The sequence below is a fragment of the Aristolochia californica genome, unplaced genomic scaffold (genome assembly GCF_029961685.1).
Source record: "Aristolochia californica isolate CCGP_79_NKW_82.1479 unplaced genomic scaffold, dmAriCali1.0.hap1 SCAF_10, whole genome shotgun sequence".
NCBI lineage: Eukaryota > Viridiplantae > Streptophyta > Magnoliopsida > Piperales > Aristolochiaceae > Aristolochia > Aristolochia californica.
Window position 1 is genome coordinate 1,744,961 of NW_027181771.1, and position 21,501 is coordinate 1,766,461.

Sequence of the window (21,501 nt, forward strand, 5' to 3'; positions counted from 1 at the left end):
CAATTAGTTCGAGTCAAAGTATTAGTCCTTTTGAATTGGTTCATTTAAAAATATGGGGCCCATGTCGAGTCCCAATTGTGTTTGGTTTTAAATATTTTATGTCCTTTGTAGATGATTTTAGTAGAGTGACCTGAGTGTATCTCCTAACACAAAAATAAGCATCTACTCAAGGTCACACGTACTTTGAGTGTTCCTTTGTCATTTTGGGGCGATGCAATTATCACATCGTCTATCCTCATAATCCTCTGTTCTCCAGGTAAGTGTTCTTATTATGGTCCTAAAACCTCAAAGTAAGGTGTTTGATGTCCATCCATGAGTTTTTTGTTCCACTTGTTTTGTTCACTCTTTTGGTACTAATAATCATTAATTGTCTCATTAGTCCACTAAATGTGTTTCCTTGGTTATTCTCGTTATAAAAAATGACATGAGTGTTATAATCCTCTTACAAGGAAAACTTATATTTATATTGGTGTCATGAGTTTGAGAATACTCCCTATTTTCCGTTATCAAAATTATGTTCCTCACTTCCTTTGGAGTCTGCTTAAGAAAATCCAGAAGTTCAACATCAAGTTCCTATAATTTTTCGGATAACTCCAATATAGCTACATCACCTACTCTTCTTCCACCACCTTCACCTCTCAAGCCACTTCAAGTACATCAATATTGTAGTGTACAACAACAAGAACCTCCTTCTCAAGTCCAACAATCGGTTTCTTCATCACTAGATTCTAGAGCTTTCGATTCAACCTTATCCATTGCACTCCGGGAAGCAAAAAGGTCATGTACTTGTCACCAGTCTCTGCATCTATTTCTTTGACTTCTTATATCCTCCTATAAAACCTTTTCTTTGTCATTGTTTACTTCTGTATTCCTCGTAAAATGTAGGAGGCCTTAATGTTGGGTAACTGGAATCAAGTTATGGATGCATAAATGAAGGCCTTGATCTCTAGGGCTTCATGGACACTTTGTCAACTACAAGATAGTGCAACCATTACGGAATATTGATGGGTGTATACCATCAAATACAAAGCTGATGGGAGTATTGAAAGGTACAAAACTCAGTTAGTGACGAAGGGATACACAAAAACCTACAACATTGATGTATTCAAGAATTTTTTTCTTGTTGTTCTTCTTACCTTCTTCCATATTTTGGAATTTGTGGCAGGGAATAAGGGATGACCTTTACATCAATTAGATATTAAGAATGTTTTTCTTTATGGTGATTTATAGGAAGAAGTTTATATGGAGCAACCTTCAAAGTATGTTACTCAGGAAGAGACTAGAAAGGTATTCGAGTTGCAAAAAGTAATTTATGGTCTAAAGTAGAGCCGTAGAGTTTGGTTTGAAAGTCCATAATTTGGGTTTGTTCGAAGCCATTGTTACCACTCCATGTTTGTATTTAAAAAGCTATGAGGAGTCATGATTCTTGTTGTATATGTGGATGATATTGTGTTGACTAGGAGTGATTCGAAAAGAATTGGCGAGGTTAAAGAGTATATGGCAAAGACGTTTCCAATGAAGGACTTGGGAGAGTTAAAATATTTTCTTGGTATTGAGGTGAAGAAGCAAGAATGATATTGTTTTATTTCAAAGAAAATATGTTCTTGACATATTACAAGAGTATGGACTTTTGGGTACTCAGTCCAGTGGATACTCTATGGAAGCCAATATTAATAATATCCATGATGATCAAAGTCCACAGTTTAAGGATAAAATGCAGTACAAAAGGTGATAACCAGCTTTTCACTTTCTTTCTGCAAAACCATACGAGGTGCTTGAAGAAATGCTTACATCGGTACTTAAAGATGGTTTGTCCTTCTTAAACATGGGGAGAGCTGAATTAATGGATCCACCTTTTATGCTAAAAACTGCCAATTTGTAAATGTAATCTTCAAGCCATTCAATCGTTTCTCTTTCTGCAATTCATATTCTTCCTCTAACCCAGCAAAATGCCAAGGTTCTGAAAACTTTTTCAACACTCCATGAAGAGGATGGACTGCTCACGATCATTTCTTCTTTGTCAATGGTCAGGCCAATCAAAAGATAAAGAAAGACATCAAATACTCCGTTACTGCTTTCCAACTTTCATTTTTCTTACAATTCAAAGTAGAGAATGATCCATTTTGTCTCACTGGATATTAACGACAGGAGTGCTCACAAGGTGAACGTATAGATATAATAATAAAAGAAGTGTCAAAAGGCGGATAAACCAACAAGAAAGCGTGAGGATGATCACAAGAATAAGTAACAGAGAAAACAAAGTGGTGAGCATGTTTTGGCAGTTCTCCCTGACTAGCAACTGATCAAAACAAAGCATAAAACAGGAATCAGTAATCCCCAAGTTAGCAAGTTTAAGATACTTCAAGAGAGAGAGAGAGAGCTAAACCATACCTTAAGATGGAGAGGGAGAGAGAGAGAGCATCTGAACAAGTCCAATAGACTAGATTTCTAGACACTGGTTGAGCAGATAATTTTGGTGGACATAATCTTCTTAATTTCTGAAGTTCAATAGATGGAAGACATGGGATTTGCAGATATCTGAACATGGAGATTGCAGAGAGTATTCTGGACGTGCCAGAATTCTTTAGAAGTCAAGAAGAGTTAACGTTGTTCTGTTCATGACTAGTACAGATTGTGACACTCTTAAGCATCAAAGTCTTGGTTGTGAGCGAGATCTGGCTGCTTTTGAGAGGCATCTAGAGGCTTCTTTGACTAAACATTCCTTGAACTTATATTCCACTCGTAGTCAAGAGTTACATTTTTTATTATTTATTTTTCCTACTTATCTTTGTGCGTTTTTTGTTTTTTTGTTAACCTTAAACAAAGTTGTCACATCCCTGATCAGCAGATAAGGAAGCTTGAAATTATGTGAGACACATGGATGTTGGGTAGGGGTGGTATCGAGTCAAGCTGATCTCGAACCTGCTTATATTTGAGATGGGTTTGATTTAAATATTGCAAACTTAAGTTTAAGCTTAAAATTGTAATTCGAGTTCGAGTTCGAGCTCCAATTTACATTTAAAACTTTATATAAAATACATGTCAAATTGAGTTATTATCTAGGGCCAAACTAGAACTAGTGTTAACTATTGATGTCAATTGAACAGGAAATATTGATAAATCAATATTTATTTAACATTATAAATTACAAATCATTCCAATTAGTTAATTAGGGTTAAGATTAAGGTTAATTAATTTTTAAAAGGAAAAGTGGGAGAGTATTTCAACTCTAGGCTAGTAATTGTTTTTTGGGTAACTTCAGTTAGTCAAATTGAAGGTGCTACCTGAGAGTTGGACAAGGGCTAGCAAACAAACATCCAAGATTCTCTTGATCATGGTTTTTTTTTTGTCGGAGAGCAGAAGACAATCTTTCTTTGACAAAATGCTTCCAGTCTTCTGCTTCCTTGCAGTTTGTTGGTTTCTTCGATTCAGCGCATGGAGCTTGTTCTTTCCTTTCTATCCTAGGCCTCCCTTACATTATTGGTTTCCATGGATGTTGAAGCCAAAGGATTCCAACAGCACCCAACAGTCTCCACTAAGTTGCTGCTGCAGGAGGAGATCAGTTAGTAAGTAGTATCTCGTATTTCTCCTCATTTCACGCTGTCAAGCATTAATCTCATCAATTAATTTTCACTTCTACCTGCAAGGGGCCAAGAACCCTCACATAGCGGGTTTTAACTATAGCAGTTGTTCAAGTTGCTGCTATGGCAGCACAAGATCAAGGATCAAGCACAAATTCTTGGAATGACTTTCAAGATTGGCATATGGGCTACTAGGATTGAGCGAGTTGGAACAGGCGAGTCAGGCCAACACAACCTATCCAATCCGACTCAAAAATTAATCTGGTTAACTTATGCTTTCGAATTTTTTTTTTTTTTGCAAGCTTCTAAACTGAACCATGGTTCGCTCGAATTCGACTCGTTAACTTAAACGAGCCCAATCTCGATCTCAAATTCAATTTGAGATCAAGATAAACAAACCAAACCAAGCTGAGCTCTAGCTACTCATGAATCGGCTCGGTTCGATGCCACCCCTAATGTTGGGCATCCCTCATTAGTCCCACCCTTTCTCTCTTTTAACTACCATTGAGTTAATGGTTGCTTTCTGTTGTTTCTACGAGAGATGGACTCAACACCCGATTGTAAATGGTCAGTGACAACCAAAACAGTAAGAAAATAAAACTGACAACCACATAATTCAGTTAAATACTTTTGAATTAAATCAACTAAAACATATTAAGCTTCAATGGTAAACTCTTAGACTGAAGCAACATCTTTATGCGATACCCATGAACTCCAAACCTGTAGCAGTTGGTGTCAACCCATGATCAGCCAGATATTGGGGATTATGGAATTTACTCAAATGCCTAATGCCATTATCACATAGAATTGTCACAATTGTGTGCCCTGGACCAAGTAACTGTGCAGCCCGCAGAGCTCCCACACAGTTCATGGCTGACGAACTCCCAACGAAAAGTCCATCATTTTTCAGAAGAAACCTGAATAAAATTTTGGATCAGTTTCTCAGAAGAAATTAATAATAAGTTTAGGAGTAAGGAGGAAAGCATGTAAAGCTGTTTTAACAGTATACAAGTAGGTAGGACTAGGGTTCAACCGAGGTACAAACCTAGACATTTCAACAGCCTCCATATCTGAACCTTTAAAAGCTCCATCCAACTTTGCTATCCAAAAGTTATTGGTCATCCTGTTAATTCCAATTCCTTCAGTTATAGTATCAAAAGGGTTTTTTAGCCTTCGACCCTCAGCCTCTTCTCGTGTATACATTACTCCTCTTGTCACCTTATTAAAAAGACCAGAGCCAGGAGGATCAATCAAGAAAGACTTGATGTTAGGGTTCTTTTCCTGTTCGTGTGAAAATAGGACATTTTATATCAGACGGGGAAATTCAAATTATACCAACAAAACAGTAGAAAGAAGTGGGATAAAAAAAACCGGTACAGTTTATAAGGTTGTATGGATTCTCAGGGTTTTTTCAATTCTTTTGAGCTGATATATGAATAAGATTAAACTTATATGTAGGTGCTGCAGGGGGAATTTTGATTTGTCAATCCTATCCATAAAATCAAGGCACCATGTGACATCGAAAATCAGATGGCTGTCCAACGGGTGACACTCTTGAGGGTAACATTATTCTATTTATAGACCTGTTGCTCATACATGGAACACAAATGGCTCAAGAGTACCCATGGGAATGCAAAATAATTGCGGAAGTATGTCAGATGTACCTGAAGAAACTTTGAAACTCCAGCAACAGTGCCACCTGTACCTGCAGCTGCTACAAAAGCATGCAAATTCCCACCAGTTTGTTCCCATATTTCAGGACCAGTGCCCTCGTAGTGAGCCCGAAAGTTTGCGAGATTTTCAAACTGATCAGCAAAAAATCCACCTTTGCAACCAGCAGGAAAAACAGATGGTAGCTCTCCATTCTGCAATTTGCCATTAACATGATGGCTTCTTGTTGAGCTTTCTCTTGCTGCCAATCCAGTTGCCTCTGATGCCCTTCTTCTTGCAATATTTACAAAGTGGTCTCTGTGTGTGATTGACACAGGTCTTACTCTTTCTACAGTTGCTCCGAGAGCTTCAAGTATTTGAGACTGAGAAAAAAGGAGTGCAGAATCACAAAGTGCAAGAAGAAAACAACAACTTCATTTATTAGTGAGAAATGAACAAATGAGTTTTCCTGTAAGATGTTCCATCTTTTCAACAGAATGTAAGATGAGTAAGCGGTTTCCTGGTTTGACTAAGTTTGGACTTAATGCATTTGCCAAATTGGATCTACTTTGCTCAGACACCAAGTAATTTTTGGCTAAAACAAAGAAGGAGAGCAAGAAAAGTTCATCTAACTAGCAAAAATAAATGCATTTTTTTGTCAAGAAAAAAGGTGTGTTGACCTTAAAGAATTCAAACAGTCAACTCTGCTGAGTAAGATTGAAATTCATCTCCACCAATTTGGTGAAATCTTATGCAATCCATATAAGGAAAGGAGGACATGATATGGACAAAGTTTTGTCAGTCGTGCAGTATTTGTTCTTGATCAGAGTTTCTTTGAGACATTACACAACTTCTTAAACAATTTGGTACCAATAGATTCCCGTTAAACTTCTAAAGGTGTATCAAAAGTCAAAGATATACCTTCTCAATGGCAGCATCATCAGGGATCACCACGTGGCACTTACACCCATAAGCAGGAGCTACTGTTGCTAGACTAATTGCAGTACTGCCAGCACTTCCCTCAGTCACAACACCACCTTGAGCAAGCTTACCAGATTCCAAAGCCTATATAGGGTCACAGGTTGGAAGACTAAAAATGGAAAGTGGAACAGTCATAAATCTATAAATTACACTCTTCTTGACATAATAAAAAAACCGCATGCACACATATCCATATAGGCATTAAAAAATGTACGCATGAGCATCCACCAAAACATGCCTTTCCCTTATTTAAATAGATGATGACAAAGGAAAAAGAGAACAAGCTTTAGGTATAAGAAACATTAAGAGTGTACAATGGAAAGATGGTTGAATACTCAACAATCAAAACCTCCGATATTTCTTAACAAAAGATGAAACTCATGAAAAACCTCAACAAAGTGTAGGTTTCAGTCCCCAATGCAACTGAAAAGAGATGAGGCATATTATAATATTTCAAAAAGAGGAATGAAGAGGGAAAAAGTTAAGATATCCATTCCTCTTGGAAGTGTAACTATGAACGTTGAACCTTCAAACTATCATCCATATCAATATTTGCCCATTTCTTCTTCACTGGGGCATTTTATTATGGAATTGGATATATCCTAATTAGAAGCCTCCCTAATGTGTTAATTTCATATTTGAAAGTCCAATACTGCGTGAAGAATGAATGTCAAGAATTCCTAACTTGCATATCATAGTTGAGAAAACTTTTTTCCCCATGAACACATCGGCAAGCGAATTTGTTGAAGCAACATATTTGGTTACAACCAAACCACCTTGTATTTTGTCACGAATAAAATGACAATCCATCTCTATATGTCTGGTTCTTCATGGAAAACGGGATTAGCTGCTATATGTAAGGCAGTGTTATTACAATACAGCAATGCTGGCTTTGAATGTAATATTCTCAACTCTGTCAATAATGAGTGTAGCCAGGATAATTCACAGCATGTACCTATCATGGCTCTATATTCAGCTTCTGCTGAGGAGAGCGATACGGTTTTCTACCTCTTCGTCTGCCAGAAAATAAGAGAAGATCCCAAAAAAACACAATAACCCATATTGGATCAACAAGATATTGGACAACCAGCCCAATCCGAATTGAAAAAAGTCCACAAGGATAAATCAATCTGAGAAGGAAAAAAGAAACATTGTCCCGGGCTGCTTTTCAAATAGCGCAATACACACAAGACAGCTTCCATGTGTGGTTTGTGTGGTGCATGCATAAATCTACTTAAACACATGGACCGAATATGTGATATATGGCCAGGTAATAGTCAAATAAATTAGGCGTCCAACAAGTCGCCTATATTGAGATGGGTCTTTAAGCAATTTGCCTGAATCTGAAAGCTTTACGTTTTGCTCCATGGGAAAGTTCACAGGTTTATCACCCAAAAATCCACCATCTGTTAAAATTTCCAAAGTATATTTTCATTGCGAGATGGAATCTCCTTTTTTGACCGAGAAACTTCGATGCCCAGATTTATCTGAAAATGACAATGCAAAATTTCTTCAGAGCTAATATAGCATTGACTTCATTGTCTGTAATAAGGATGTCATCAATATATATCAACATAGATGTAAAAGATTTACCTTTCCGCCATGTGAATAATGAGTAATCTGCTTTGGATTATTTGGATTGAACAAATCCAACAACTTGGATAGCTATAAAGAACTTGGCAAACCATTGTCGGGAAACTTGTTTTAGGCAATATAACGACTTGTGAAGGCGACATATGAGATTCTCCCCCTATTGCTGAAGACCAGGAGGTGGAGACATAAATTTCTTCATGGAGATCACCATGAAGAAAAAACATTGTTGACATCTAGTTGGTGAAGAGACCAATTCTGGGTAGCGGCTAAAGCTAATAAACAACGAATAGTAACTATTTTAGCAATGGGAGAAAAAGTATCATGGTAATCCAGTTGTGTGTAACTTTTCACAACCAAACGAGCTTTGAAACACTCAATGGTACCATCCGACTGTCGTTTGATTTTATAAACCCAACGACAACCAATAGGCTTCTTACCAGGACCAAGAGAAGTGAGGGAATAGAAGTGAGGCTTCTAAAGCAGCCAATTCAGATTGCATTGCTTCTTGCCAATGGGAATGAGGAGCTACTTCGGTATAAGATGTAGGCTCAATATCTTGATTGACAACAACAATAAAGGAGCAATGCCGTGGTGAATAGCGATGATAAGAGACAAAATTGCTTAGGGAATAACGTGTACCTTTTTGTGGACTTGATGAAAAAGGCGACAAATGGTTAAGCGATGTCACTTGGTTGCAGACAACGTCACGTAAAACAGTGGGAGGATTATGAGGTCGTTGAGAATGAAAAAATTGGTTCGGGAGGAGGATTGGCAGATGCTGGTTGAGGAGAAACTGGAGTTAGTGGTAAGAGTTGTTGTACTAGTGGAGAACGATCAAGTAATAAAAAGAGGAATCACTGGGGCTGAATTTGAGGAAGTAGATGGAACTCATAAGGAAAAATAGTTTCATGAAAAACAACATCACAACTAGTGAACATTTGATGATTGGCGAGATTATATAATTTATAGGCTTTCTGACCAACTGGATAGCCAAGAAAAACACAACGTTTGGCTCGAGGGGCAAATTTATGAGGGACACATATGCAAGACACCCAAATACTCGAAGATGAGAATAAGAAGGAAGTTTGGCATAAAGTCGTTCAAAATAAGTTTGGCTAAACAGGAGTGGTGTGGGCAGGCGATTAATTATATGAACAACAGTTGAAACACATTCTGCCAAAAAATGTAAAGGAAAGTGGGCTTGAAAACGAAATGCTTGAGTTGACTCAAGAATATAGCGGTGCTTGTGCTCTACAACCCCATTTTGTTGGGGAGTATAGACACCAGAACGTTGATAAATGGTCCCTTTTTGTTTAAAAAATTCTCCCATAGAGAAGAATTGTCCACCATTATCAACCCAAATGTTTGCTATTGAAACATGGACTTGTGTTTAGACAAATAAGAAAAAAATAACAAATAGATGTTGAGTCACTTTTGTGATATATAAAAAATACCCATGTGAATCTAGAATAATCATCCACAATAGTCAACAAATATTTCGCACTATAAAGGGAGAAAGTTTTATAAAGGCCCCAAATGTCACAATAAATTAATTCAAACAGTCTAACAAACAAAATTGAACTAATAGAAAATGGAAGTCGACTTTGTTTTGCAAATGCACAAACATCACAAGCATTATTAGACTGAAAAGGAAAATTTAACAAATGTCTTCCCATAAAATCTAATCTAGAGGAAGACAAATGCCCCAATCGGTGATGCCACAAAACAGTGGAGGAGGTGACATGAAGGTTGGATGAACGACAAGAAGTGGTTGATGCAGATGGAGTTTGAGATTTTGGTTTCTCGAATGCTAATGCAACCAAATAATAAAGTCCGTCTCATTGTTCACCCAAACCAATCATCGTCTTCGTCATCAAATCCTGCAAAATATACCAGTGAGGATAAAAGTTTATTGAACAATTGAGATCTTTGGTTAACTCGACTCACAAACATTAAATCCACCTTAAATATGGCACATCAAACACATTTTTTAAAGTAATAGCGGAATTCAAAGATAAATCCCCAATGGAAGTAATCGGATCGTATTCTCCACTTGGCATAGCAACTGGTGGCAAAAGGTTGTTGTTACTGCTGTTGACAAGTAAAGTTGGAGATGAAAAAATATGGTTTGTTGCACCACTGTCGATAATTATTTGATGGAGTCGCAACAATGTTTGTAATAAACCTGAAGCAGCAGTAACATTAGCTTTAGGATTGCCGGATTGTGTTGTCCCTTTTCCTTGTATAATAGATAAGATTTGCTGGATTCGTAAATCAGAGAGCCCATTTGTTTCTGACGACACTTCTTGAATTATTTGACCCTCCTTGACATTGTTGACGAAAGAATGATGATTTTTGTTGTGTTTGGAATGAGTACCTCCTTGATTAGGCCTGTTTGATGCATGTTTAGGGTGTTCTGGTGGGTACCCATTGACCTTCCATCATGTTTCTTGAACAAGGTGGTCACGGTCACAATAAGAGCAAAGCAAAGGTTTTCAATTAGAAGTGTTGGAATGAGAAGAACCTTGTCCACGTCAAATAGATAGAGCCACCAATTCGGTACTTTAAACAACCATGGTTGAGTTCTCCGCCGTTTTACGTGCAGTCCCCAGACTTCGCTGCTCCTCTTCTTGGACAATGGAAGAGTAAACTTTGCCAACATTAGATAGTGGATTCATCAATAAAATTTGCCCCTGAATTGCACTATAAGACTCATTGAGTCCCAATAGAAATTGCATCAATCTGCATCTCTTATGGTTTGTCCCACAAGAGCAAACAATTTCATTATAGGATCCTAATTCATCCCATAATCTTTTGAGCTTTGAGTAGTAAGCCGCAACAGTCATTTGATCTTGAGCAAGACTAGCAATGTCCCTCTCAATCTGAAAAAATACGAGGGGCATTGCTTTTAGAAAAAAAGGATCCCGAAGGTCTTCCCATACCTCCTGGGTGGTGGTAAAAAAAATGACACTGTATGCAATATCTGGTGTGAGTGATTTGAGAATCCAAGAGAGGATCATATCGTTGCATTTTCTCCATGAAGAATATTCGTCTGGTTTGGTTGTGGCAGATGGCATTGTGGTGGTCCATCTATGAAACCTAACTTGGATTTGGCATTCAAAGAAATCGTTATGGTTCTACACCATATCAAATAATTATCCCCATTGAGAAGTTTGAAAACGAGCATGAGTCTTGGATGATTAGAATGGTGCATAAAATATGGATGGGCAACATCAAGTTTACCTCCATTCGAAGATTGCTAGTTCGTCATAACGATGAGAAACGACGATAAATAGAAGGCCCAAAATAATCTTCCCCGAACAGCACATGCTTCCAAACAATGCAGGAAGCCAGAAAAAAACGGGTTTGAGTTGACACGATCCAAGTTAACTCAGTGAAAAAAAAAGAAGGCAGCTAGGCAACAGATGAGTGGACTGAGCTGGTCTGGCTCGGTTGGCTCGACTCGGCCGAGTCTAGGAACGTGCTGATTTAAATCAATGCAGCACACCTAGCTTGGTGCTTTAAATCGCGTTTCCCTTCGCCTCTCGCTTTCGAGCAGAGTGAGAGAAACCAGTGGCCTACAGCGAACGACAAGGAAAGGCTAGCAAAATTTTCGAGAGGGAAGAAATAAGCCACTATTCACTATTCGGGGGCAAATTCCATTGATGAATCCACTATCTAATGTTGGCAAACAAAGCCTACTATTCCATTGTCCAAGAAGAGAAATAGCGAAGTCTAGGGACTGCACATGAAATGACGACAAACTCAGCCATGGTTGTTCAAAGGACCTAACCGGTGGCTCTAGTTGTTCGATGTGGACAAGGTTCTTCTCGTTCTAACACTTCTAATCGAAAATCTTTGCACTGCTCTTATTGTGACCGTGACCACCATGTTCGAGAAACATGCTAGAAGCTGAATGGGTACCCACCAGAACACCCTAAACATGCATCAAACAGGCCTAATCAAGGAGGTACACATTCCAAACACAACAAAAGTCTTCAGTCTTCCGTCAACAATGTCAAGGAGGGTCAAATAATGTAGGAAGTGTCATCGATAACAAATGGATTCTCTGATTTGCAAATCCAATAAATCTTATCTATCATACAATGAAAAGGGACAACACAATTCGGAAATCCTAAAGCTAATGTTGCTACTGCTTCCTCAGGTTTGTTACAAACATTGTTGCGACTCCATCAATTAATTATTGACAGTGGTGCAACAGACCATATTTTTTCATCTCCAACTTTACTGGTCAACAGCAATAACAACACCTTTTTGCCACTAGTTACTATGCCAAGTGGAGAACATGCTCCGATTACTTCCATTGGGGATTTACCTTTGAATTCCGCTATTACTGCCATCTTTTAAGGTGGATTTAATGCATGTGAGTCGAGTTACCAAATATCTCAATTGTTCAATAACCTTTTATACTCACTGGTGTATTTTGCAGGATTTGATGATGAAGGCAACAATTGGTTTGGGTGAACAACGAGACGGACTTTATTACTTGGTTGCATTAGCATCAAAGAAGCCAAAATTTCAAACTCCATCTGCAACAACCACTTCTTGTCGTTCATCTAGCCTTCAAGTCACCTCCTCCACTGTTTTGTGGCATCGCCAATTGGGGCATTTGTCTTCCTCTAGATTAGATTTTATGGTAATGAAAACGTGTGATTGTAGATGCATGATTGTAGTAATTACAGTCCTAAGATTTGTAAAAACAATTGTATAAATATACATCGTCTGATTCAATTGAATCAAAATTTCGAAAAATATCTTTCTCCTGTTTTTACAAACATGTCCTTAGAGATCAAACTTGTTCTCCAAAGATCTTGAGAAGAGACATTTGATGGGATTGCCACTTACATTTGTAAAAAGAAAAAGGGATAACCACTAGTATTCTTCTGTAATACTGCAAGTTATTTTATAAGCAGCAACAGAAATACACAATGGATAAAAAAGAACTGAAAGGTGCCAATATTGATAACGGCATTATTTGAATCTAGATGGATCCACAAAGTGAAACAGAATATCTTCTAAGTGGCTTTAACTACTTTTTTTTCCAAATAGTGGCTTTAACTACTTTTTTTTCCAAATAGTGGCTTTAACAACTTCAACTACTCATACAATCACAAGTTTAAGAGTTCATGTTCTGTACTCCAACACATCTAAGCCCAAAATAAGCATTAAATAAGCACAAACCAATTTCTTATAAAAAATAAAATAAGAAATCAATTCAGGTACTTTACCTCTTCAATAATTTTAACCGCCACCCTATCCTTAACACTTCCCCCAGGATTCATGAACTCGCACTTTGCCAAAATCTGAATGAGGAAAAATAGAAATCCATCAATAAACAATTGAACAAAAAGGAAAAGGTACTAAAAAGTATAAATTCAGAAGTCCATCTTCAGTTAAATAAATACGAACAAAAAGGAATCAAAAAACTTCTAAGAGAAAGGAAAGAAAACCCATGACGCCGGAAAAAAAGCACGAGAAAAAAGGATAGAAAGGGCCCTACTTCACATCCCGTGGCTTCCGAAAGACTATTGATTTTGATAAGAGGAGTATTTCCAATGGCACCAACAACGCCCCTCTTTCCTCTTGCTTTACGAACGGCCTTCTGATACGCCCCACACGAAGGCTTCCTGATAAATCCGCTGACGAAATAGGAAAGCAATGCCAGGGAAAGAGCGGCAGCAGCTACAGCTACAGCTCCAGCTGCCTTCACTGGCGCCATTGCTGCTAACTCGGACTATCTGGGCAACTGCGATCGAACTTATAAACTCGATTGAGTCGGTGAAGGGGTGGGTGGGCACGGGTTGAGTTTAAACGGCGAAAACCCGACCCGATCAGACCAGAGCTGACCTAAATTTTAGGGACGGGTTGCCCCTTCAGTACAGGGGTCTATGCCCATACGCCATACCCATCTGCAGGCTCTACTTATACAGTATATTTTAAAAGTTTATATATTTAATATGATAAAAATATATTATATATTATTTTTATTGTTAAAAATCAATATATTTAATTATTTACTACTTATACAATTTTTTGTGTCGTTAAACATTTTTTAATTAATTTCTTTTGTTTTTCTTCTCCAAATTTCAAATACCAAAAGTCTAAAATCGAATTTAATTAACTATTATTAGAAATTAGACAGTATCGGACATGCAATCATTAGTATATCATTTGGATCCGTCATATCGCCGATTCTACCGATACGACACAAACCACCAAAGCATCAAACCATGTAAAGCCTCTCAACATGCATGCACTGGTCAGATGCTTCCACTTCCCCCATTCATATAAAAACTCCCAGCCCCCACTCCCCCGTGATCTCTCTCTCCACCATGGGCATCTGCATTGATCTCCTGTGAGTGGTTGGTCTTCAATGACGGACAAGAAGAGTTCATGGCTTCTTCAACAGTGGAGCAAGTCACCTCCTGCACCAGCAAACGCTACAACCTGGTGCACCATGCTCGACGTCACTTATGCAGTTGGTTTCCAGTGAGGTTTGCAGTCCTCCATTGTCGCAGCGGAAGGCCGGGAAGGTTGGCTGCGGGGAGCAGGTTAGAGTTGTATTAACCAGACAGCAGTTGGAGGGCTTGTTAATGAAAGGGGGTGACTAGTTTACTGCAGAGGAGTTTGCATGTCATTTACAATTTGGAGGGCTTCTTTACAGGTAAGCGCTTTACAATGGTGTCACAAATTGTGCAGAGATTTATTTACAATTCCTATCTTACAGAAACCTTCACTTTCACCTCCAAGACCAGTGACTGAATCTCAAAGTGGATATAAATTAAGTGATCTTCACACATTTTGGAACAACGGTTTTTCTTTAAACTATCCAGAATCACATCCATCAGTTGTTCTACGAGCTTCAAAAGAAACACTTAGTTTATTTCATAGCTGTACTAACAATTTCCAGATAAATACAGAAGGGGAAAACTCACAGGGTTGTGACAGATTAATGGAAGACCCAAATTGCAGCTCCCAAGTCCTCGATGTTTCAGAAATTGCTTAATATTTCTCTAACCTTCAAAGTCGATAAAGATCCAAAATTAAAGGCATCTAACTTCAGAGGACTCTAATATTCATCGAGCTGAACCTTCCAGAGGCCTTTTTGACACATTTGTATTCCTGTTTTTCTGTTTATTATCTTCGGATTTAGCCAATAATGCATCCTTTTCTCTAACTGCTGCTTCTCTCTTCATCTTCTTGGCCTCAATTTCTATAGCCTTTGTCAGTCCATCAACCTTCCTTTGGAGCATCTACAAAATATTGTGTGCATTAGTGGGGAGGGAGAGAGAGAGAGAGAGAGAGAGATCATATACCTTGAGTTCATCTTCTTTGGCATTCAAAATTCCATCTGTCCCCTGACAGAATTTTCTTAAACTAATAAGTTCCCTCTGTAGCCTGTCATACAGGAAACCCGACACAAGATCTTCATTTCTGCTATCAATGTTGCTCTTATTCTGGATGTCCACTTCACTAACAACATTGACTCTGGTTTCATCTGACATTGGCATCTCCTGAGGACTAAAACTATCAAAATTTGCATAAATATTTGCATCAGTTTCTGTGTTCTCCTTTCCACCATCATCCATGAATTTACTTCTGGAAGCCCATAAGTTATTTTTAATCATATTTTCTCCAGTACCATACTTTGTCTTGACGCTACTCAGTCGTTTAAATTGTCCAGTGGAATCAGCGGTTTCAACTCCCACATTTGGCTGCTGCAGTACAGAAGTTTTACTAAGTGATACTCGTGGTTGAGATGTTGACCTTTTCCCGGATCCGACATTATTTGATAAGAATCCCAAGACATGCTCGGGTTTTCCAGTTTCACGTGATCTAAAAGAAGAGATGGGATTGCTTGAGAAACTCGCCACATGCTTTAATCCTTCCTCTAATGTTTTCAACCTCAGTCTTAGTTTATCCTGACGTGCAAATGAATTTACATGAGTGAAAAATTCAAAATTTGGCTACTTTAGAAGAAGAATACGTATTACTGGCTCAATGTACAGTTATTCTCTTACTTTGAGCTGTGCTTCAGCCTTTGCTGTTCTCTCTGACACAGTGAGCTTGTCCTTTAACCGCTGTATCTCACCCTAAAGGAATTTAACTTTGTCAAGACATAATAAGCTGAGATACATTTGAACCATTTCCAAAAATTAAATTTTGGATCTGAACAATCTGCAATTTATATCATCTGATTCAGTGGTCAGTCAACTTAAAAGTAATGTAGTATGCATTTATCTCTGTTTTCATGTACTGATGTTACCATAATCATGATATTTGTTAATTTAGACTGAAAAAATCATTCCAAAGTTTTGTCTGTTAGATGGAAGCAAAAGATTTCTTAGTCAAAGAGTGAACAACCATCATATGAGCAAATCAAGGGATATTTGAGCATTCAGTGTATTTTATAAAAACTCATACATGGAGAAAACAAAGAAAGGCTCTTAAAACTTGTCAAAAAAAAAAAAAAAAGAACCTGAATGAATTTGCGTTCTTCAAGCCATTGTTTTACAGGCATGACTTTCTCATTGTCATCCTTCCACCCATTTGCCACAACAGTAGCCACTCGATTTGCCGACACTTTGACTCTGGCTAGCTCCCTCTCGCGAGTTCTCTTTTCTTCCTGAATGATCCAGCATGATTATGGTTAGAATATGTCACTCTCTCCTTGATATTAAAAAATGTAATGCTAAGCATTTAGCTAACAAAACAGCTTTACATTCAATTCAGTTATCTGACGTTGGTAATCCCGGACAGCATTAGCTGCAGCAGCACCAGCCAGAATAGATTCCTCAAGTTCTTCAATAGTTTGACTAAGCTTCTCAACCTCAAGAACCTTTTGACGGTTAGTTTTATCAAGAATTTTATTTTCTTCCTGCAAATTTATGAAAAAGATAAGTGCTTGCTGCAGTAAAATGAAAATCACCATCAAATTTAAGCAGTGGGGGATGCCACCACCTGGAAAATTTCTATTTGTCTTTTTAGCTCAAAGTTCTGATTTTGAATTTCTTCAACTATCAAAGCCCTTTCCATAGCACATTTCAAGATTTTTTCTGCTTCAACTAGCGCAGCTTCTTTTGACTTGGTAAGACGTTCCAAAGCTTTATTATCCTCAAGTAGCATGGCAATCTACAAGAAAATAAGAGCTTACAAGTTAAGGAGTTTAAAATAGTTTTGCTTTTGAAGGCTACTATATCAGTACCTCATTCTTGTACATTCTAATATCAGCCTCAAGCGGTGCAATAACAGCTTCAAGTGGTAAAGAATCTTCATCCTTCTGAGTAGCATGGATTCTTCTGAGAGCTGCTTCAGCTGAAAATTGAGCAGCGAGTGCGTCCTTCTTCTCATTGATTAATTTTTTTACTTCAAGATTCTGCAGTTCAATGAAATTGGGCTATTGAAGTAAGTAATGTGTAAGTAATTAAAGGGGGCAATCTGCTAGGGAAAGAGCAGAATATTATCAAGAGTTACCTTTTGTTCAAGAAGATTTTCAGTTGATTGCAGCTTCTCATCAAGTTTTTTGAGTTCATCAGTGAACTGCAGAAATAGGACAATGCAAAATTTAGTGGATTTTGGCAACTGAAGAGTTTGTATAGAAACTGCTCCTAAAAAAAAGACAAAAGCGCTGGACATGTGGGGCTATAGAAAGAAATTCCATTAAGAAATTGAAGGGTCTTCCCATGAACTAGCCAAGGTCCCAAAACTTCATCAATGAAACAAGTATGGCTGGTTCCTACTATAGATTGATGATTAGGCAAAATCATGAACAAGATAGCTAGCATATGATATGTTTGGACAAAAGAATGTGCACTCTGTCTCTCTTCATTTGGGAGAAATCAATTACATGTGTATCAGTACCTCTTTCAGTGCCTTATCTTTGAGAAGTTCCATAACTTTTAATGCTTTTATTTCTGCATGGGCAACTCCAAGCTCCCTATCCTTGTCTGAGCGAAGAGGTAAACCAAAGAGGAACACAAATGAGTAAACAAAACAAATCTGTCAATTACTAACAGTAGCATATTTTTTTTAGATGATTCTGAAATTTAGGGAGGAAACCAAATGTCATATTTACAGTTGTATTTTCTTTTCGAATTGTTGTGATCACAGTTGTACTTTAATAAGATGAATATCTTAAAGATGAATAGATTTCCTCTTCATTTCCTTTTCACTGCCCTGAAATCTGAGAGAACTGAAGACGGAAGCAAATTCCCAGAAAGATAAATTGCTTAACTAATCATCAAATTTTGGAAAACGGTAATTTCATTTAAAGAAATACACTAAGAAAGAAAAGTAGAAACCATAAAAATGGAGAAATCGAGCATGCAATATACCCTTGAGCTGATTCTGCAACCTGTTGAACTCTATCAGAACAGAGTCTGAGGGAGCAAACTGCATCGTGTCCCCTCCGAATTCTTCCATATCTGTTACTCTTCACTGTCCCGAGCAAACAACCAACTGTTTCTCTGCCCCGAGTAAACAAACCAGACAACCAAAACTCCGGAGTTCCAACCAATTTAAGGTATGGGTCTTGTGGGGAAGAATCCATTTTCTGAGGAAATTGACCTTAAAAGAGAGGTATACGCTTCCCTTGCTGAGAAGTAACCCGAGAGCACAAATCAGCCGGCTTAGCCGGCTCTTTTGACAGCAACAGCTAATATTCCTGTTAACTGCATCAATTTCAACCACTTCTATCGAAGATCAAAAAGCAGAACCTTATACCCGGATGAGACTCCCCACCCCATTTACAACGGTCTTTGCAGATTGTCGCTTTTCATTATTTTAAAAATATAGTTAAAGAACGGGGACATGGCTGGAAGCTTTCCCTTACAGCGCCAGGGAGACCCAGAGTCAACCTCAGGTGGTGGCTTGTTGAAAGACTTGAAATGAGACCGGCAAGTGCAACCAGACAATGAAGGAGCTTCGAAATTGGTTACTAGCAGAAGATCAAAAACCCAACTGATTTGGCACCCATGATTCGGATTTGGCAGGTGGACAACCCAGATGCAAAATGAGTGTTAGGGTCTTCTCAATCTTATGTTAAAAAAAATCATGTAGTTAAAAGAAAATAGCTAGCAAAGATTTAGGTTATTTTTTATTGATTTATCTTGTTTCTATGTTCTTTCTTAGAAGCAAAAAGCTTTTGAGTTCTGCTTGACTTTCTACAATTATTCAAATATGCATTCTGTTTTTTTTTTTTTTTTTTTTTTAACTTCTGGTTATGTAGGCAAAAAGTGATTTCAGAAAACAATTCAAATAGGCTTTAAACACTCTTTTAAGGAGCGGTTTCATTTAGCTAGAGGGTAAAAAAAATGGGAGGTTTTCTGAGCTGTCTCAGTGAGCTCAAGCCGTGTTGTCCATTTGTAAATGGGTGAACCTGATTCCTTTTCTTGCCGAGCACAGTTCAAGAAACCTCAGTGAAAAAAATGGAGCTACTTATGGACCAGGACTGGGTGGAGTAATAATTAATGCTATGTAGTTTATATAAATAAGAGAAAACAGGGTTTGATTTCACCAACAAACTCTAAATCAGGTTCAAGCTGGTAGTTCTATGCACATATAAATGACTATAAACTAAAGGGTCTTCATTTAAAAAGCTGCAACTAAAAAAACAAGCCACAACCAAACCCCTCTTTGATAGAAAACAAAAACAACTGATAAATGGGAAATCTTTTACCCTAAAAAAGGGTAGAAGACGAGCTGCCCTAGCAATTTTTTTAGAAGAGAATGGAAAAAAATGTCTGGGATGCCAGCAATTATATTAGTGTAGTTGATGGGAAACATTTCCAGGATAAGACCAAATCTATCTGGTTTTGTATTCACTGCTTAACCCTGCTTTCAATAAAGTTTCTTCAACAACAATTAGAACAATAATGCATATGATCAATTGTCCTCCAACTGGAGTTGTCAAAATCACCATTGAAACTCTTGCTTGGCTCTTCCTATTGCTTAAACAAGAATCCCTCCTCAATCAATGCTTCTTTATGAGAGCCAATCATGCACACCATCCAGTTCCAAAGACTGGGAAAAGAGAAAACAAGAAGAGAGGAGTTTTGTGGGTATATCAATGAGGAGAATGCTGAAGTGGCTTGAAAGAACAAACAAGAAAACAAAAGAGGTCCCCATCTTACCTTTGAAGAATGCCAGGCATAAGAAATATGTAAGACCCCAGGCTGTGCTCCCCTTGACACTTAGCCTTAAGTCTCTGTTGAGAATTTTGACAAACAGTAGGTGGAGGTGGTGACAAAGACAAGACTCCAACAACCCGACCACATAAGGCTCCATGACATCACAAAAAGCATTCCAACAACAAATAGATTCAGAGAGCTGAAAGCAAAAAGCTAGTTTTGTGAAGTATTCCAACAACAAATGCACTCACAGGGCTGAAAAGCAAAAGGGCAGTGGGGACAATATTATTCACGGCATTGAATTGAAACATTTTGCGGTGTAATCAATTTGATAAAAACTCCTAGATCATTTGTTTCTGGTAGGCAAACACAATTACAATTCCTTAAAATCCCAAAAGAGCCGTACCGTTCCATGATTCAATATGAGTAATACAGTACCTAAAATTGGTGCAGTAAGTTAGGTGAGAGACCGATAATTTGGCAAGAAGAAGAAGAAGAAGAAGCCATGAAAGTAATTTAAAATGAGTTGTTGATGAGTCATTTTCTTTTATAATTAATGACATGGGAATGACACAATTATGCAATTAAATGAGGCATTAGTGCAACATAAGCATTAAATATAGTCTTAATCAAAGAAACTTCTGATGGGAATCTTTTGAATGACTCAAACCAACCAGAGGGGGGAGTAAAGTTGAGACTTCGACTGGGTACTGATCACAGCATATGGAATTCTGTTTGAGAGATTTGCAGCTTTGGCAGGAGCTTTAGCTTAATTAAAAAGCTAGCACTGTTTTTGGCTGCACTATTAAGTCCTCATATCTTAGAGTAAAAGCTAGTAGTAAATAAATAGTAAAGAGATGTTGCATGAGAAGTAAGGTAAGGTATGAGACATGCAAAAGCCCTAATAATAATCTTTAGATTTTTAATCAGGAAAAATATTTAAAAATTATCAAAATTAAACCGTTATAATCCAAATGACATATTGTGTTTGTTATCATCAAAATTAAGCAAGTTCAATATTTAATCTTAGGCAACTTCACCTCTTGACTTAGACCCGCTCCTCCACTTACATTACCTTTCGTCCAAGAGAGAAGAGAGAAAAGTAACCGAATCCTAAATGACCTCAACTTATACGTATTTCATTTAATAAATAGTATACAGATAAATCTATAATCTTAGAATTTTTATTCCATATCCGTTTATAAACAAGCTGATAGAATTTTCAGACGAAAACTAAAATTGCCAACCCTTAGGATAGGTATAAGGGTATCGTATTCTATCAACTTTGGAGTTTTTTTATGTATTTGTTTGATATTTAAAAAAATAGAGTGAAGCTCCTAACTAGTTTTTTTTTTTTTTTACTTCATCAACATTTAGAAGTGGCACAAATCAATATGAACCTGTTATGAACTCAATAGTCGGTCGAGTCATTCAATGGCGTTGTGGCTGAGTCATTTAATTATTTAGTTAGTTGCCTTTCTTACAATTTGCTTTTACTTCATTTTTATTTCAATTGAAGAGTTAATATGTCGTAAGGGCATCATTGT

The 21,501-nt window shown here is 37.6% G+C and overlaps 2 protein-coding genes across 2 annotated transcripts; both read right to left on the reverse strand.

Annotated features, from left to right (window-relative positions):
* Positions 1-4,098: 4,098 nt before the first annotated feature.
* Positions 4,099-13,545, reverse strand: LOC137942436 (cysteine synthase 2). The gene is made up of 6 exons (XM_068788073.1): positions 13,327-13,545; positions 13,055-13,129; positions 6,153-6,296; positions 5,246-5,614; positions 4,627-4,862; positions 4,099-4,498 (listed from the first exon to the last, which is right to left on the reverse strand). The coding sequence occupies exons 1-6, from the start codon at positions 13,543-13,545 to the stop codon at positions 4,276-4,278; spliced, it is 1,266 nt and encodes a 421-aa protein (XP_068644174.1). The 3' UTR covers positions 4,099-4,275.
* Positions 13,546-14,528: 983 nt separating this feature from the next.
* On the reverse strand, positions 14,529-18,724 carry LOC137940164 (microtubule-associated protein 70-5-like). Its single transcript, XM_068785100.1, has 10 exons — positions 18,161-18,724; positions 17,688-17,773; positions 17,301-17,366; positions 17,032-17,202; positions 16,788-16,958; positions 16,549-16,704; positions 16,306-16,452; positions 15,848-15,919; positions 15,143-15,748; positions 14,529-15,079 (listed from the first exon to the last, which is right to left on the reverse strand). Exons 1-10 carry the CDS (start codon positions 18,246-18,248, stop codon positions 14,903-14,905), a joined length of 1,740 nt encoding a protein of 579 aa, XP_068641201.1. The 5' UTR covers positions 18,249-18,724; the 3' UTR covers positions 14,529-14,902.
* Positions 18,725-21,501: the final 2,777 nt, after the last annotated feature.

Bases quoted from the DNA above. Each gene is read 5' to 3' on its own strand.
- LOC137942436 (XM_068788073.1), bottom strand. From the start codon at position 13,545: ATGGCGCCAGTGAAGGCAGCTGGAGCTGTAGCTGTAGCTGCTGCCGCT. The intron at 5,615-6,152 runs GTATATCTTTGA...CTTTTTTCTCAG, and splicing joins ATGATGCTGCCATTGAGAAG to TCTCAAATACTTGAAGCTCT. The intron at 4,863-5,245 runs GTACATCTGACA...TCACACGAACAG, and splicing joins GAGTTTCAAAGTTTCTTCAG to GAAAAGAACCCTAACATCAA.
- LOC137940164 (XM_068785100.1), bottom strand. From the start codon at position 18,248: ATGGAAGAATTCGGAGGGGACACGATGCAGTTTGCTCCCTCAGACTCT. The intron at 17,203-17,300 runs GTAACTCTTGAT...ATTGAACTGCAG, and splicing joins AAAATCTTCTTGAACAAAAG to AATCTTGAAGTAAAAAAATT. The intron at 16,453-16,548 runs GTAAAGCTGTTT...TGGATCATTCAG, and splicing joins GTCAGATAACTGAATTGAAT to GAAGAAAAGAGAACTCGCGA.